This window comes from Natator depressus, chromosome 5 (assembly GCF_965152275.1).
Source record: "Natator depressus isolate rNatDep1 chromosome 5, rNatDep2.hap1, whole genome shotgun sequence".
Classification (NCBI taxonomy): domain Eukaryota; kingdom Metazoa; phylum Chordata; order Testudines; family Cheloniidae; genus Natator; species Natator depressus.
Window position 1 is genome coordinate 71,886,358 of NC_134238.1, and position 15,870 is coordinate 71,902,227.

Consider the following 15,870-nt stretch of genomic DNA (forward strand, 5'->3'; position numbering starts at 1 on the left):
ATGTCAAGAGCTTAAATTGCAGAATACAGAGTCTGCTGTCACACCAAAACCCTGGATTTGGGCAGGTCTCTGCTGCTGGGTACTCTCCACTCACAGCATGATGCTCTTTTTCCTTCAGTGTACATGGCTGAAGTGGGGTGCTCCCTGGAGCGCTTGTGGACTTGCTCTCAGAGGGGATAACACCAACAGAGTCCAGGTCTAGAGTCTGTACCCACCTACATCTTACCTCCTGCTCAGCAGCTGTAGATGGTGGCAGGCTGACTAATCTCTAGGTCAGTGGATAGACTGCCCTCAACATGTGTGATTTCCATGCTTAGCTCATATGACAAGGAGAGGTGGGTGCTACTGAGACCTCCTTATTGGGGTTATCCCTCCATTGAGGGATAACAGAGGTGCAGAATGGGAAGTCATAGTGGGCCTCACACTATGTCCTTCTGTCACAGCTGCTCCCAGATAGGGTCTGCGGAGGGACAAGTCTCCAGTCCTGTCATTAACTCTACACCTAGGACCATGTTGCTCTTCCTCCCATGGCTCAGATGACTGGTAGAGGAAGAGGGGTCCAAAGCCCAGGCAGAGTAGACGGGATGTTGTTTTGCCATCTCCTCTGGCACATCCACCAATCAGCAAACTATATAGTATGTTATTCATCTAACTTTGAGACTGAGTTGCCCCTGCTGGGATTGGAACATGGTTTCAAGGATTCTAGGCACTTCAGCTCTGAAGGTTACAACACTACGTCCTTACCTCCAACAGACCTTCCCCTCAATTACTTTTATTCTCAGTAGCCCAGTGCCCAAGATGCTCTTCTACATTTTTTGAATTTTAGAATTCTGATCCCAAATATAAGCACCCAGGGGAGTTATCACAAATTCCTGATGTCTAGGACCATAGAATCAAGCTCCATCACAATAAATATTCAGTTTATAAATGACTGTTTAAGTCTTTTTTCCACAAAACCTACATTTGGAGCTAACATTGCCCTGATAGTGTCCTCTGTAACCTAGGAGGGTAACCCAATTTCCTTCCAAGTGTTTTACAATCTAACTAACTTGGTCAAATAGATTAAAGTAAGGTGAAAAGAGTTTGGAAAAGTTCCATGATACTTTGCAACAATTGCTTATATAATATGCAAGTTGGTCAATCTACACTGAAAGGTAAATTGAATTTCCAAAGCTTTTAATGCAATGGGATTATACGAACAGGAATAGCCAAAATCTTAAATTGTTTTACTTCACATGTCCAGGAAGAGGAGGAAAGATGCCAGCACTAACGATATACAATGACACTGAAAAAGCTGTAGTGTGCAATAAATATTGATTGCATTCCAGAGTTTTGTGTATACATGCATCTCACTAGGGTTAAATCAATCTCCAATAAATATGGACATCTGAAATGGAAGATTAGTAAAAGTTGGAGTGAAACAGTGTTAAAATTTTACTTCACAGTGTTTAATTCTCCTGGAGAGAAAGATTATGCTTATCGGGCAGATCAGATTTAGTACAATGTAAAATAAGTCAAGACAAAATATAAAGTGAGATTATAGAAATTCCATTTGAAATTAATGTCACAGTAGCAATGGTACAGTTAAGAAGGAGATTTCATTGTAAGTTAATATTCTTAGGCATTTGTAATTCTCAAAAATATTATCCTTTAGACTTTCCAAAAGGTACATTTTGAAAAGTTTTGTAAAGTTTTGTTCTGGAAGAATTATAGTGAGACTGTCTGTACTATTATGGTTGCCATTTTTACAAGACTATGATAAATTTTGTTGTTTTTAAAAAAAAACAAAAACACAAAGGATGCCTTGTGAGATATTATTTGAAACGTCATAACCTGATGAACATTACTGTCCTGGTAATAGGTGTATCAACATTGTATGTGAAGTTATAAGATTCTACTCTGTGTATCATTGTTATAACACGCTCCAAGGTTAAGAAAAGCCGGCCTTTCAGCCCCCAGACAAATATCAAAGTTAAGCAGGCTATCATCTACTTAAGCAGCCATTTTCCAGCAGTGGGAAGGTGTGAACAAGAAATTTACATTTCATCACAGGGACAGTTCAACTCTCACTTGGGTAATCCTCAGAAGGGAGAGTGGTATAAGAATGAGTCAGTGGCCTCCAATTCACCTCTCTCCTCCTTCATCTCTGCTCATGACATCAATGACTCCCAAAGAACTGAACAAGGGGGAGGAGTCCCAGCCTGAAAGGTGACCCAGCCTGTGGTGACACAAAATCTTTTGTTTTTAAGTTCATTTAGCAACCATGACCTGTTTCAAGAAGTTTTACAAGACAAAGGCCTTGTCTACACTGCCACTTACAGCGCTGAAATGTTCTTCGCTCAGGGATGTGAAAAAACACCCACAAGTGATGCAAGTTTCAGCGCTGTAAAGTGCTACAGCGCAGCGATGGTAGCTATTCCTCTCACCAAGGTGGTTTTATTACAGTGCTGGGAGAGCTCTCTCCCAGCACTGCAGCTGCGACTACACAATCACGTTAAAGCGCTGCGTAGACATACCCAAAGTGTCATTGATTAGGGGTCCCCTCAGTCCACTTTACGGTCTAACAGTTTGAATTTTGAAGACTGTAAGTATGGCTACAGGTATGTCAAAAACAGGAAAAAGTCAGATAATGTAATTCTCCCATCTGTCTGATTTTTTTGTGTCTACAACTGACCCTGCAGCAGCAGCTCCTGTCCCAGATCCCCTCTCTGGGCATTGCAGCCAGGCCCATAAGATTGCAGCACCATTCACGTTTGACCCAGCTGCCTCTCAGCCATCACCACAAGCCAGGGGGCCAAACCTGAGCCACACGGCAACCCAGCATACCAGATCACAACATCCAGAACAGGAACCTCGGCCTAGTTCGATGGGACACAAGAGCTACCATTGCCCCTGTGTCAGAGGTGAGGAAAAAAGAAAAAGGAGTACTTGTGGCACCTTAGAGACTAACAAATTTATGGAGCTACCACTTTGCATGCCCAGGCCTGCCTCAGCACAGCAGAATGGGACTAGGGGACCTCAAGAGGTTTGTCTACCAACCCTACATTTCTATATCAATTAAAGCCAGCTTTATCCTGGCAAGGGTTCCATAGTTTTTGCTCCTTTCAGTAAATCACTTTAATTTATTTGAAAAAGGAAAGAAGGTAGCATTGGCAATATTTTAAGCCTTTTTTTAATATCAATTATAACAAAGACAGATCCAATTCCTTTTTACCAAAGGCAGTAGACAATGCATTGATGCACGAATGTAAAAAAGTGTGCTGATATATGAATAGTTTTTAAACAAAGGAATGTACATTGACTTTCACAGATGATCCCCTGGCTTCTTTCTACAGGCTAAATTACAAGAGCACAGGACAGCGTATAGGGCAGCAACACATTTCCTGACAAGAGGAGATTCATGTCTTAAATTGTGTGCTGTTTGAACAGACGCATCACAATGAAAAAGCACCAGTGAAATGCTGACACCCTGTAATAATATTTAGCACATTCTATCGCACTCTTCATTTTCAAGGTGCGTTACAAGACCTCAGCCAAACTCCTTTTTGCTAAGCCCAGTTCCTCAAGCTTTGTGCAGGAGAGAGGATTTGGGCATAAATGAGTCTCCCAATGACGCATGTGCTGATTTAGTGTACTGCATTAAATTGTTTAAAGTTTTATTTAAATATTATGAATGATACAGTGATTTATTAGCTACCCCTATGGTGGAGGAGTCCCCTCACTCACTGTTGCACTAGTGCTGTGGGATAGACATCAGGTTCTGATTATATGGTGATTTGAAGAAGAGGATTGGCTTACAGTACCAGACTGAAGATGTGTTTACAACCTTATTCAGGTTTTGGATTGTCATTTACATATTTAAAGGTTAATAAGATTTTAACAAGACCTCTTAAAAATTACAGACCCTCGACTATGTTTATTTCTGTAAGAGTCTGTTACAGAGACAGATTTTTTTCCACGAGGCTGCGTAACAGTTCAGTGTGTAGTGGATTATGACTGAGGCGAATGCCAATCATAACAGGTGACAAATTCATCTGATTATTGCAATGTTAGGAGTAAAATGATGCAGACACAAGCTATGGTGTAAAAAAAAAGAGGGCAGATCCACAGCAAATCAAGATACAAAGATTACGCTGCTAATGCAGTGCCTAGTGCAGAGATGCATTAACTCCCCTTCACAATTCTTTAGCCTTGCTGAATGTGGAAGGAAAACTGTGGATGTAAATTATGAAAACAAAGGGTGCCACTCTGTGCACCCAAGCAGGAAACTGCGCTGCTGCCTTGGCTGATTTGCTATGTAAAAGGAGCAGGTAAGTTGTTGCTCCAGTGTCAATCAATTTTATATATCCTCCTGTGCATAGATGCCCACCCTCTCCTCCCAGTTTCAAACCCCCATAAAAATCCTCTGATCTTACTTCCACCCTTCTTTCCTCATTCAGATACTTGGCTGGAATCTGTCCCCTACCTGAAACTACATTCTCTTTCCCACATGTTAGCAGCAACTGACCTGTCTTCACCACCCTCCCACATGCTGCACAGATCCCTTGCCTTCTAGTGCCTCTCCCTGTCCAGCTTACCAGTCTATTCATATCTTCGGAGCCTACCAAATCCTCCCCATCGTCTTCAGCAGCCTCTGTTCACTTCCAGTTTCCCACCACTAAAAGCAATGGCTCTGCTATTTCCCACGTTTCCCATCCCCTTGATCCTCAAAATCCCATGGATTCACGTACCCCCCCCAACAGATGTGAGTAGGATCTCAACCATATTTGAGAAAGATTCAGCTGTCCTGAGGTTGAACACAGAAAGAGAAATGTTGAGAACACTGAGCACCTCCTCTGCCATGTGGAATTCTGCTTTTTCTGGACAGGATTCACATGTAGTTCTTGGACCAGAGAATAATTTTTACCCAGTAGATTGCAATTAGGAACTCCCATTTTCTAAACCAAGCACTGACAATTTGCTGTGTAGTTTTGGCAATCCACAACCTATACATCAGTTTCTCCATAACCATTTGTAAACAGAGAAACAGTACTGTGTGGGGGTGCAGTGTGGATTTAAAAAAAAAAAAAAAAACTATGCAAATACAAACAATTAAATATTAAAGGGTTCCTGGTTCTATATTCACTTCATGGTTATGTAGTTATTCTCTGAAGAAGCCACAAGATCATTTACTAGTTATTACAGGGGTCTTCTCTCTCTCTCTCGCGCGCACGCACACACACACACACAGCCAACTAACCTTGGATGGATTGAATGGCACCCCCAAATATGAAGATCCTCGGAATCCACAGCGATTTAAATTTGATCCTAGGAGGGGAAAAAACACCTCATTTACTCTGTTGAAACAGCCATTTAAAATTATAACTCTTTGGATAGGATCCAGACATATTAATTCAACATAATTCAAAATATTACTATAGCTTTCTTTTATCTTTTCAGTACATTGGCAATCTCAGCATATTATTATTTCAGGGAAAAGAAAGTTTTTTCAGAATGATCTTAGTGCCAAGCGTAAAACAGGCTTCACCTGGCTGAAATATATTTTGTGCTAGTTGAAATTTCCTCCATTGTTTTGAAAGAGGAGATTGCCTATTTGGAAAAATGCATAGCATAAACAGGTTGTTTTCCTCTGGATTTCCATCCACCAAGACTGTTTAAGATCAGCTGCAAAGCACAGAGTCAACTACTATGGTTTTAAGTCGGCACTGATTTTTTAGCCATTTCATAAAGATGGTAAATAGGCTCATTACGTTAAACCACACAAGATATGATCTAAAACTAAAATAGCCTGAAAGGTCACAAGATTTAACAGCATTGCTTATTTCTCTCCTCCAAAATCTAGAAGCATGAGAAGCTTTTATAAGAGGGAAAACTGCTCACTTAGCAATCATTCAAATGTGAAACTCTTATTTACAGGTTTTATATTGTGTTGATCTTCATGGTATCTGAGTACTTAGGACGCACAGCACTAATGCATACCACACACCATCAAAAGTCAAGTACAGCCCAGGTCCTCTACACCAGTGCTTCTCAAACTATCTGATGTGGCGGACTGGCAATTTTTTTTCCAGTGTGCCAGGCACTGGTACCATATTTTGTGCCATATCATCATCGCACTTGCATAGGCACGTAGCACATCAGATCAGAAAAACTAACAGTCTTCATTGTATTAATGGAATGGGAGTGTGCATACCAAGTGTAGTGTACTCGTGGAGATGTTCCCATTTAAATACACTGAAGACTGACTGAAAGGCTGTGCATCTGTGTGGATGGCGTAAAATGACTACTATTAGTTTATGATCCAAGCAAATATTTGAACATTCGTAATATTAATTTATATCGGAAACAATGAATAAAAGTTGGCAGACATTTTTATTTTATGTTTATTTTGTAAACAAATATTACAATACAAATAAAAAAAATATCAAATCAAACCAGCAGTCTCTTAACAAAGATATTATAAAAACATTATATATAAAGTAATAAAATAAAAAATAATGAATAAAGTAAAGGTTAAAAAAATAAAAATAAGATGGAAAGGAATAGGTAACATTAAATTGAAGACATAATTTTGAAAATATGTCAATACTAAAATATCAAATTGATAAGCTATTTTATTAACACAATAATAGGCATGTTAAACCTTAACCTTTACTAATGTGAAAGGTGAGCCTGCTTCTTTGTCAGCTTATCCAGTCGTCGTCCAATTGAGGACAGTGCCACGCACAATGGAGAATATCCATACTATTCCTGTACTTTGTCTTAATGACACTCATGGTTGAGAAGCCAGTCTCGCAGAGGTATGTTGAAGGAAATGGGAGAAGAGTTTTCAGAGCAATTTCAGTAAGCTCAGGATATTCTGCTTTTACTTTTATCCAAAAGGAAGCTAGTGATGTTGTAGTTTCGAAACTTCATCTTCAATCTTTCGTCAGCAGCCAGCTCCAACAATTTATCCTCCATAGTGACAGTTAAGTCATCTTTCAATGGAATAAACGGATTTTGGATCCATCCAGTCCCTTTCCGTGGATCTTCTGTTGGAAAGTAAAACTAAACGTTCTGCCAATTCGTCAAGTGTTCACTGATGACATTTTGTAGAGATGTAACATTAAGGTCTTCGCCTGCATCGGTGATTATTATCGCTAATTTGTGAAACATGTCATAACAATCTCTTGACACTCAACTCTTCCATGTTTCTAGCTTTCGTTTCTGTCCGTCCATCCATCTTGTCTGCCATTGTAAGACACAAAGCCATCCTTCCCTGCATGGAGGTGTGGAGATCATTAAAGATGGCAAAGATATCAGCCAAATAAGCCAGCTTGGCTATCGAATCCACATCTCGGAACAATTGTGACCAATTTGGTTTTTTGTCCTGAAGAAACTCGGCAAGCTCGTTTCAGAGCTCAAATACTCTTGACAGGACTTTTCCCCTCGATAACCAACGTACATCGGCATGCAATAGGAGCTGTTTATGATCAGCTCCAATATCATCACATAATGCAGCGAATAGTCTCGAATTTAAAGCATTTGCCTTTACATGGTTCACAATTTTTACGACTTCACTGAGCACTATTTAGTTCTGTTGACATTTTTGTTGTTGCAAAACTTTCTCGGTGAAGGAACCAGCGCATCGACTTGCATTCAGGTGCAAGTGCCTTAATCTGGGTAACCACTCCAGAATGCTGTCTTGTCATTGCGGCAGCGCCATCAGAACATACGCCTACACAAAACTTGAAATCCAACCCACATGTTAACAAAGTAGTCACTCACAGTCTTGAGCACTTCAGAACTAGTTGTTTTTGTTGGTAGTAAAGCAGAAAACAAAAAAACTCTTCCTTCAAATAACTCTCATGTTCAAAGCGCACATACACCATCAGAATTGCCATTTTAGCAACATCTGTACTTTCATCAAGTTGCAAAGAAAAGTACGTTGCTAATTTAATCTGTCCTATGAGCTGATCTTCCATATATTGAGACAGATCGTGAACTCGTTGAGCTATAGTGTCATTTGAAAGTTGCACCTGAGTCACTTTCTTTGCTGCCGGCTCGCCCACCATTTCCATGCAGACATCTTTAATACAGCCCTGTCACTAGCATTTCACCGATTGTGTATGGCTTTTTAGCCATAGAAACGCAAAGCACAAGTATTTATGCGTGACACTTCAAGGATCCGTTTCTGACAGCCTTTTAAATCAACATGCTTTCTTTCAAAGAACTCTTTCAGCTTTGAACTAATTTCATTATGTTTTGTATTTAAATGCCTCTTGAGCTTTGACGGCTTCTTTGCGTCGTTAGCCAACGCATCGCCACAAATAACGCACTGTGGTTTTGGCACTCCATCATCATTCGTGGCTACAAAACCGAACTGAATGTATGAGGAGTCATATTTCCGAGTAAAGCTAGTATGAATTCTTTTTGTTGACAATACTTCGGTTTCATTTACATTGTCATCTGATTCAGAATTACTTGCGTGTTCAGCAACCGGATGCCTGCTAGATAAATATGTCAATTGGACCTCGCTTCGCCATCTGTAAATTAGGCATAAAAATAATGAATATAAATTCCATTACCCTGGGTATATACTTAATTTATGATATTAGGATGAAAGCCAAATAAATGCAGTGGGAATGTTTTTACTGAGAAATATGTGCGGGAGAACATTGATTAATAGGGTAAGTAATATTAGGATAAGAATATACATTTTAAAATTAAATTGCAAACAGGGTAATAATTGGAAAGTTAAGATGGTTTGAACATATGGAAAGAATGAATAATGCATGTCAAAAATAAGATTTACCTGTCTGAAGGATATGGAGAAAGCAAGGAATTTAGAGAACTTCCTGGCAGAAACATGTAGGTTTGATTCTAGAAGAGGGGAAGGCCATAAGTAAGAACAATGAGAAAGTGTATGAAATGATATATGGATATAGTGGAAGTGAGGATTGTTTATTTGGCTATAGGTGTGTGGTGCTCAATCGTCTATCTACCTCGTAAGGGATACGGCGGGATAGGATAGAAAATAATTATTAAAATGTATAATATTAGTACTTACATTCTCAGATCAGTGGGCTCGGACGGGGTCCCAAATGACAAGCACGCAGAGATCCGTATGACGCTCTTTATTCAACTTCTCGATAGTAACTTCCGTGGGGCGGGGTCTTTATATGTGAAGGAGTGGGGTAAGCATGCGCTCGCGCATCTCATGCAAAACATGCTGTAGCGCTATGACATAATCATCAATATTATAATATGTGCTTCTGAAAATATTTAATATTGTCGACTTTATCAACTGATAATTATTCTTGGTGAAATTCCAGTGTGATTTTTAAATTATTTTTCTCTTTCTTTCCTGGAAACTCGCCGTGGACCGGCAGCTGATTGCTCCAGTCTGCAGACCACCACTTTGAGTAGCACTGCTCTACACAGCTCAAATATGCCTCTCTGAGCTGTATTAGCATAGCTGGATTGACTCAAGGGCCTCTAGAGATAAAAGGCTAGTTAGTGTTCTAATTCCCCTCAACTAGATGCTCTTAAGCGCCCTTAATTTTGCTGTTACATCCTTTGCTCTGATCTAAAAGTCCTAGCCCCTGTCTACATTAGAGAACCTAACTAGACAATGTAGTTACACGGCAAGCTCCTAATACAGATGAACTGTGCACAGATACAGAGGCATCTTACACTGGTGTGATTTACCAGTTGATGCCCCACTTTATATCTGCATCTCATGTCTACAGTAGAAACTTGCACCAGTAACTACACTGATGCAAGTTTCTCAAACTCGATCTAGGGAGTTTTCTGTTACTCAGCGGTGCAGTGAAGGCCCCATTGTGCTGGGCCCTGTATAAGCACGTAGCAAGAGTCCCCTGCCCAACAAGTTTTATAATTCAATTTTAGACCAGATGCAACAAGTGTGAAACATAATGAGGGAAGAGGAGAATGAGGACATGGTTAATGACATAAGGTCATATGGCTACAGAAATTCATCATCATCATCATCATCATCATCTTCACGTTCCCATTATGCCTCTAGCATTTAGGCAGCAACGAAGCTCCTCCACTCCTGACTGTTTCTGGCAAGTCTTTCAATGGCTCCACAGCTGTGCCCCAGGTTTTTCAGCTCGGCTTCCACAGCTCTTCGCTATGTTCTTTTCAGGTGGCCTCGTTTTTGCTTGCCTTCAGGTGTCCATCTTGTTGGTACTCTGGTGATGGAATCAGTTTCCATCTGAAGCAGATGGCCAATCCATCTCCAGCACCTCCTGGAAATGATGGTGCTCAGATCCTCTTGGCTGAACTGTTTCAATAGATCTTGGTTTGAGATTGTTCTGGGCCAAAAGATACGGATTTTTCTGAGAAAGGTTGTCTGGAATGAAGATCGTTTGGACAGGTCATACTTGCTCATTCCCCAGCATTCTGCACTATAAAGTAATGTTGAAGTTACACAACTCTGATATATCTTGAGTTCGGTTTTGTATGTTGATGATTTCCAGACTGTATTTAACCTCCTGAAGGTGTTCCTGGCTTTACTGATTTTGTTCTGGATGTCCTGGCTTGTTCCACTGTACTGGCTGATGGTGCTGCCCAAGTATGTGAATGTTTCTACATTGGTGAGAACATAATCCTCTATCCATACTGGTGATGGTGAGGCAATAGTAAAGGTTATGATATGTCATATTATGGTTGATTTTTCAGTCTAATTTGCTGACTGAATGCGTTGTGTGATAGACCTAGGCCAGTTGGGTACAGCAGAGTCGTAGAAGGCGGACATACTGGCTACTGGATAAGCAGTTTTCTGTTCCCTGAGTGACCAGAGGAGGGGCTATGCTAGAGCAATCAGGAACCTGCTAGAACCAATTAAGACAGGCAAGCTAATTCAGACACCTGGAGCCAATTAAGAACATACTAGAATCAATTATGGCAGGCAGACTAATGAGGACACCTGGTTTAAAAAAAGGACCTCTGATCAGTTAGTGGAGGGAGTGAGTGCTGCTGGAGGACTGAGGAATACAAGTGTTATCAGGCTTCAGGAGGAAGATCCTGCTGTGAGGATAAAGAAGGTGCTTGGGGGAGGCCATGGGGAAGTAGTCCAGGGAGCTGTAGCTGTCACGCAGTTGTTATAGGAGACACTGTAGACAGCTACAATCCACAGGGCCCTGGGCTAGAACCCGGAGTAGAGGGTGGGCCCGGGTTCCCCCCATCCTCCCCAACTCCCTATTTTATATAAGAGGAGTTGACCTGGACTGGGGGTCCCAGCAGAGGGGAAGGTCTCTGGCCTGCCCCCAACCCACTAGGTAGGCCAGCAGAGACTGCGGGGATTGTTCTCCTTTTCCCCATGCTGGCCAGTGATGAAGTTAGCTGAGCGAATGGCAGGTTTGAGCCACCAGCAAAAGTGGCCAAACTGAGGGCTGCCATGAACCTCTGAGGCGAGCAAATCCGCCAATAAGCGCAGGATCCACCGAGACAGAGGAGAAACTGTCAGTTGAGTCGAGTTGTTTTTTCTTGTATATGGTGTTCGATATGTGATAGGAGAGGGAGATCTGCGAAGTCCAGGTCTTCAAGGGAGAAGGGTGTCTAATGCCTCTTGCAGTTGTCCTTAGGATTTATGGGGCCCTACGCAGTATTATTAAACTGGTGCCCCTATGCCTCTATTCAGTTTTCTTACTGTATTAGGCTTAGACTTGCGTGTTTTATTTTATTTTGCTTGGTAATTCACTTTGTTCTGTTATTACTTGGAACGACTTAAATCCTAATTTTTGTGTTTTAATAAAAATCACTTTTTACTTATTAACCCTGAGTATGTATTAACATCGGGGGTGGGGTGGGTGGGTGGGTCAAACAGCTATGCATTTCTCTCTATCAGTGTTATAGAAGGCAAACAAATTTATGAGTTTACCCTGTATAAAGCTTATACAGGGTAAAACGGATTTACTGGGGTTTGGACCCCAATGGGAGTTGGGTATCTGAGTGCTGGAGACAGAAGCACATCTTAAGCTGCTTTCAGTTAAGCCTGCAGCTTGTGGGGGATGTGGTTCAGACCTGGATCTGTGTTTGCAGCAGGCAAGCGTGTCTGGCTCAAACCAGGCAGAGCACTGAAATCCCACGGTGGCAGGGAAACCAGGCTCAGAGGTAGTCTACACACATCAAGTAGCAGTCCCAAAGGGGGTTTCTGTGACCCCACCCATCACAGTGAGTATTTGCGTCAGGTTGGGGGACGGTCTGTAAGTGAGGACTGGCCTGTCTCCCAAGGTCTGCGAGAGCGAGGGACCATCCTTCAGGATAGGTTGTAGATCCTTGATGATGTACTGGAGAGGTTTTAGTTGGGGGCTGTAGGTGACAGCTAGTGGCGCTCTGTTACTTTCTTTGTTGGGCGTGTCGTGTAGTAGGTGACTTCTGGGTACCCTTCTGGATCTGTCAATCTGTTTCTTCACTTCACCAAGTGGGTACTGTAGTTTTAAGAACACTTGATAGAGATCCTGTAGGTGTTTGTCTCTGTCAGAGATTGGAGCAAATGCAGTTGTATCTTAGAGCTTGGCTGTAGACAATGGATAGTGTGATGTGGTGTGGATGAAAGCTGGAGGCATGTAGGTAGGAATAGCGGTCAGTAGGTTTTCCGTATAGGGTGGTGATTATGTGACCATCGCTTATTAGCACTGTAGTGTCCAGGAAGTGGATCTCTTGCGTGGACTGGTCCAGGCTGAGGTTGATGGTGGGATGGAAATCATTGAAATCCTGAAGGAATTCCTCAAGGGCCTCGTTCCCCTGGGTCCATATGATGAAGTCATCAATGTAGTGTGAGTAAGAGCACTAGGGGAAAGAGAGCTACGGAAGCATTGTTCTAAGTCAGCCATAAAAATGTTGGCATACTCTGGGGCCATGTGGGTACCCACAGCAGTCATAGAATATCAGGGTTGGAAGGGACCCCAGAAGGTCATCTAGTCCAACCCCCTGCTCGAAGCAGGACCAATTCCCAGTTAAATCATCCCAGCCAGGGCTTTGTCAAGCCTGACCTTAAAAACCTCTAAGGAAGGAGATTCTACCACCTCCCTAGGTAACGCATTCCAGTGTTTCACCACCCTCTTAGTGAAAAAGTTTTTCCTAATATCCAATCTAAACCTCCCCCATTGCAACTTGAGACCATTACTCCTCGTTCTGTCATCTGCTACCATTGAGAACAGTCTAGAGCCATCCTCTTTGAAACCCCCTTTCAGGTAGTTGAAAGCAGCTATCAAATCCCTCCTCATTCTTCTCTTCTGCAGACTAAACAATCCCAGCTCCCTCAGCCTCTCTTCATAAGTCATGTGCTCTAGACCCCTAATCATTTTTGTTGCCCTTCGCTGGACTCTCTCCAATTTATCCACATCCTTCTTGTAGTGTGGGGCCCAAAACTGGACACAGTACTCCAGATGAGGCCTCACCAGTGTCGAATAGAGGGGAATGATCACGTCCCTCGATCTGCTCGCTATGCCCCTACTTATACATCCCAAAATGCCATTGGCCTTCTTGGCAAGAAGGGCACACTGTTGACTCATATCCAGCTTCTCGTCCACTGTCACCCCTAGGTCCTTTTCTGCAGAACTGCTGCCTAGCCATTCGGTCCCTAGTCTGTAGCGGTGCATTGGATTCTTCCATCCTAAGTGCAGGACCCTGCATTTATCCTTATTGAACCTCATCAGATTTCTTTTGGCCCAATCCTCCAATTTGTCTAGGTCCTTCTGTATCCTATCCCTCCCCTCCAGCGTATCTACCACTCCTCCCAGTTTAGTATCATCCGCAAATTTGCTGAGAGTGCAATCCACACCATCCTCCAGATCATTTATGAAGATATTGAACAAAACCGGCCCCAGGACCGACCCCTGGGGCACTCCACTTGACACCGGCTGCCAACTAGACATGGAGCCATTGATCACTACCCGTTGAGCCCGACAATCTAGCCAGCTTTCTACCCACCTTATAGTGCATTCATCCAGCCCATACTTCCTTAACTTGCTGACAAGAATACTGTGGGAGACCGTGTCAAAAGCTTTGCTAAAGTCAAGAAACAATACATCCACTGCTTTCCCTTCATCCACAGAACCAGTAATCTCATCATAAAAGGCTATTAGATTAGTCAGTCCTTCTGACTTGAAAGTATAAATTTTCCTCCTTTGATATTCACACCTTCTTGTCAACTGTTGAGAATAGGCCACTTCCACCTTAATTGAATTGGCCTTGTTAGCACTGACCCCTCACTTGGTAAGGCAACTCCCATCTTTTCATGTGCTGTAATATTTATACTGCTTACTGTATTTTTCATTCCATGCATCTGATGAAGTGGGTCTTAGCCCATGAAAGCTTATGCCCAAATAAATGTGTTAGTCTCTAAGGTGCCACAAGGACTCCTCGTTGTTTTTGCTGATACAGGCTAACACGCTGCCACTCTAAAGCGTTAAAGGGACTTTTTGGAGAGAAGCGGGGGGGGGGGGGGGCGGCGGAAATGTGTTGTGAATGTTTTGTTCCCGGAAAAAACAGATCAAGATGGAAGAAGCAGTTGTGAATGTCTGAAGCAGTTGTACCCTTCCCAAAATTCCAGGGGATAAACCTTGAAGCTAGCTAGACATGTCTATAGTTTATCGTTTTAAGACCTTTCCCCTCTGAGATTCTAAATAAATACTTTTCTTTAAGAAGGCTGTCTGGTCACTGGAGATACTACTGATCTTTGCTTCCAGAGGAGCAAGTAATGAACATTACGAGATGACATCTCAAGGTCCCTTCCAGTCCTACACTTCTATAATTACTTCAACAGCCCTGAGTTAATCAGTTAGCACTTGGGATCACAGCCTAGATCTCAGTCTGAGAGGGGGAAGATCGAGAGATTCCACCCTGAAGCGGCTTGATGTCTGAGACCTGAATGAAGCTGCACTTAGAGACCAGAAGGGGTCAGTGATGCAGTTACCCTGGGAACTGCGACAACTAAAACAAAGAAAACGTGGTTTTAAAAATAAATTCATTTTTAGAGTCCCCAATTTCCATCTCCCTTTCAGTACTTTTAACTGTCAGGGAATGCATTTCACAGATTCCTTTCTTACACTATTTTGGTGTTTGACATCAGAAACGGAATCCTGAACCCAGTATCTAATCAATTTTAAAAAAGTTGCTACTAGACTGACTTATTTTTGGATGTTCATTTTAGTGAAGCTTCTGGTCAACTAGACCTATACTAGGTGAGAGTTTTGGTATTTCCTGGCTGGCAGCATAGAGGTAATGCCCTCACTCCCTGGGAAGGGAGCACAGCACTCTACTGGTCCTCACACAAGACTAAGGAACTCCAAAGGGAGACATCTTGTCATCCTAAGTAAAAGGGCTGTTTGTATTTCATGCCAATATGTGAATACTTCCAAGAGTTGCATCACTATATTGCAGTTAGACAGTGATATTCCAAGCGGCAGTTCCAGAGTTTAAAAATAGAAGGTTTTAAGCTGACAGAGGAAGTGATAAAAAGGAAGTGAAAACAACTAACTTTTAGCTGGGCAATTCTGGCATGAAGAAGTCAGACCAAAATATTTATACGTCTTTTACATACAGACAGAGCACTGGTAGAGCTTTCCTTCTGGCTGGACGTTCCCTAGGCTGTTGTATTTGGAGCCCATCTCACAGGGCTCTGAGTGCTCTTTAAGACTCCTGAATCTGAACAGAGTCCAGGCACTGTCCCTGAATTGGTGTCTAGGCACACACTTGGGGTGCAGCCTTGGTTTAGCACCCTCTACTGAGAACCGAGACAACACGGTCCAACCGCCTAGCCCCTTGGACTAGCGCTGACCTCTCAGGTTCCCTCATAGCTTCCACACTCTCTCCCAGAACTTCAGCTATGTGGATGCACTGGGTTTGCAGTTTAACTCA

The 15,870-nt window shown here is 42.3% G+C and overlaps 1 protein-coding gene across 4 annotated transcripts in view; it reads right to left on the reverse strand.

Annotated features, from left to right (window-relative positions):
• The window catches only part of PGGT1B (protein geranylgeranyltransferase type I subunit beta), a 67,141-nt gene that overhangs the window by 32,788 nt on the left and 18,483 nt on the right, over positions 1-15,870 (reverse strand). For all 4 annotated transcript variants that reach the window (XM_074954019.1, XM_074954020.1, XM_074954021.1 and 1 more), the window contains one exon: positions 5,240-5,307. In XM_074954019.1, the coding sequence (XP_074810120.1) occupies positions 5,240-5,307 (68 nt within the window). The remainder of the gene's footprint in view (positions 1-5,239; positions 5,308-15,870) is intronic.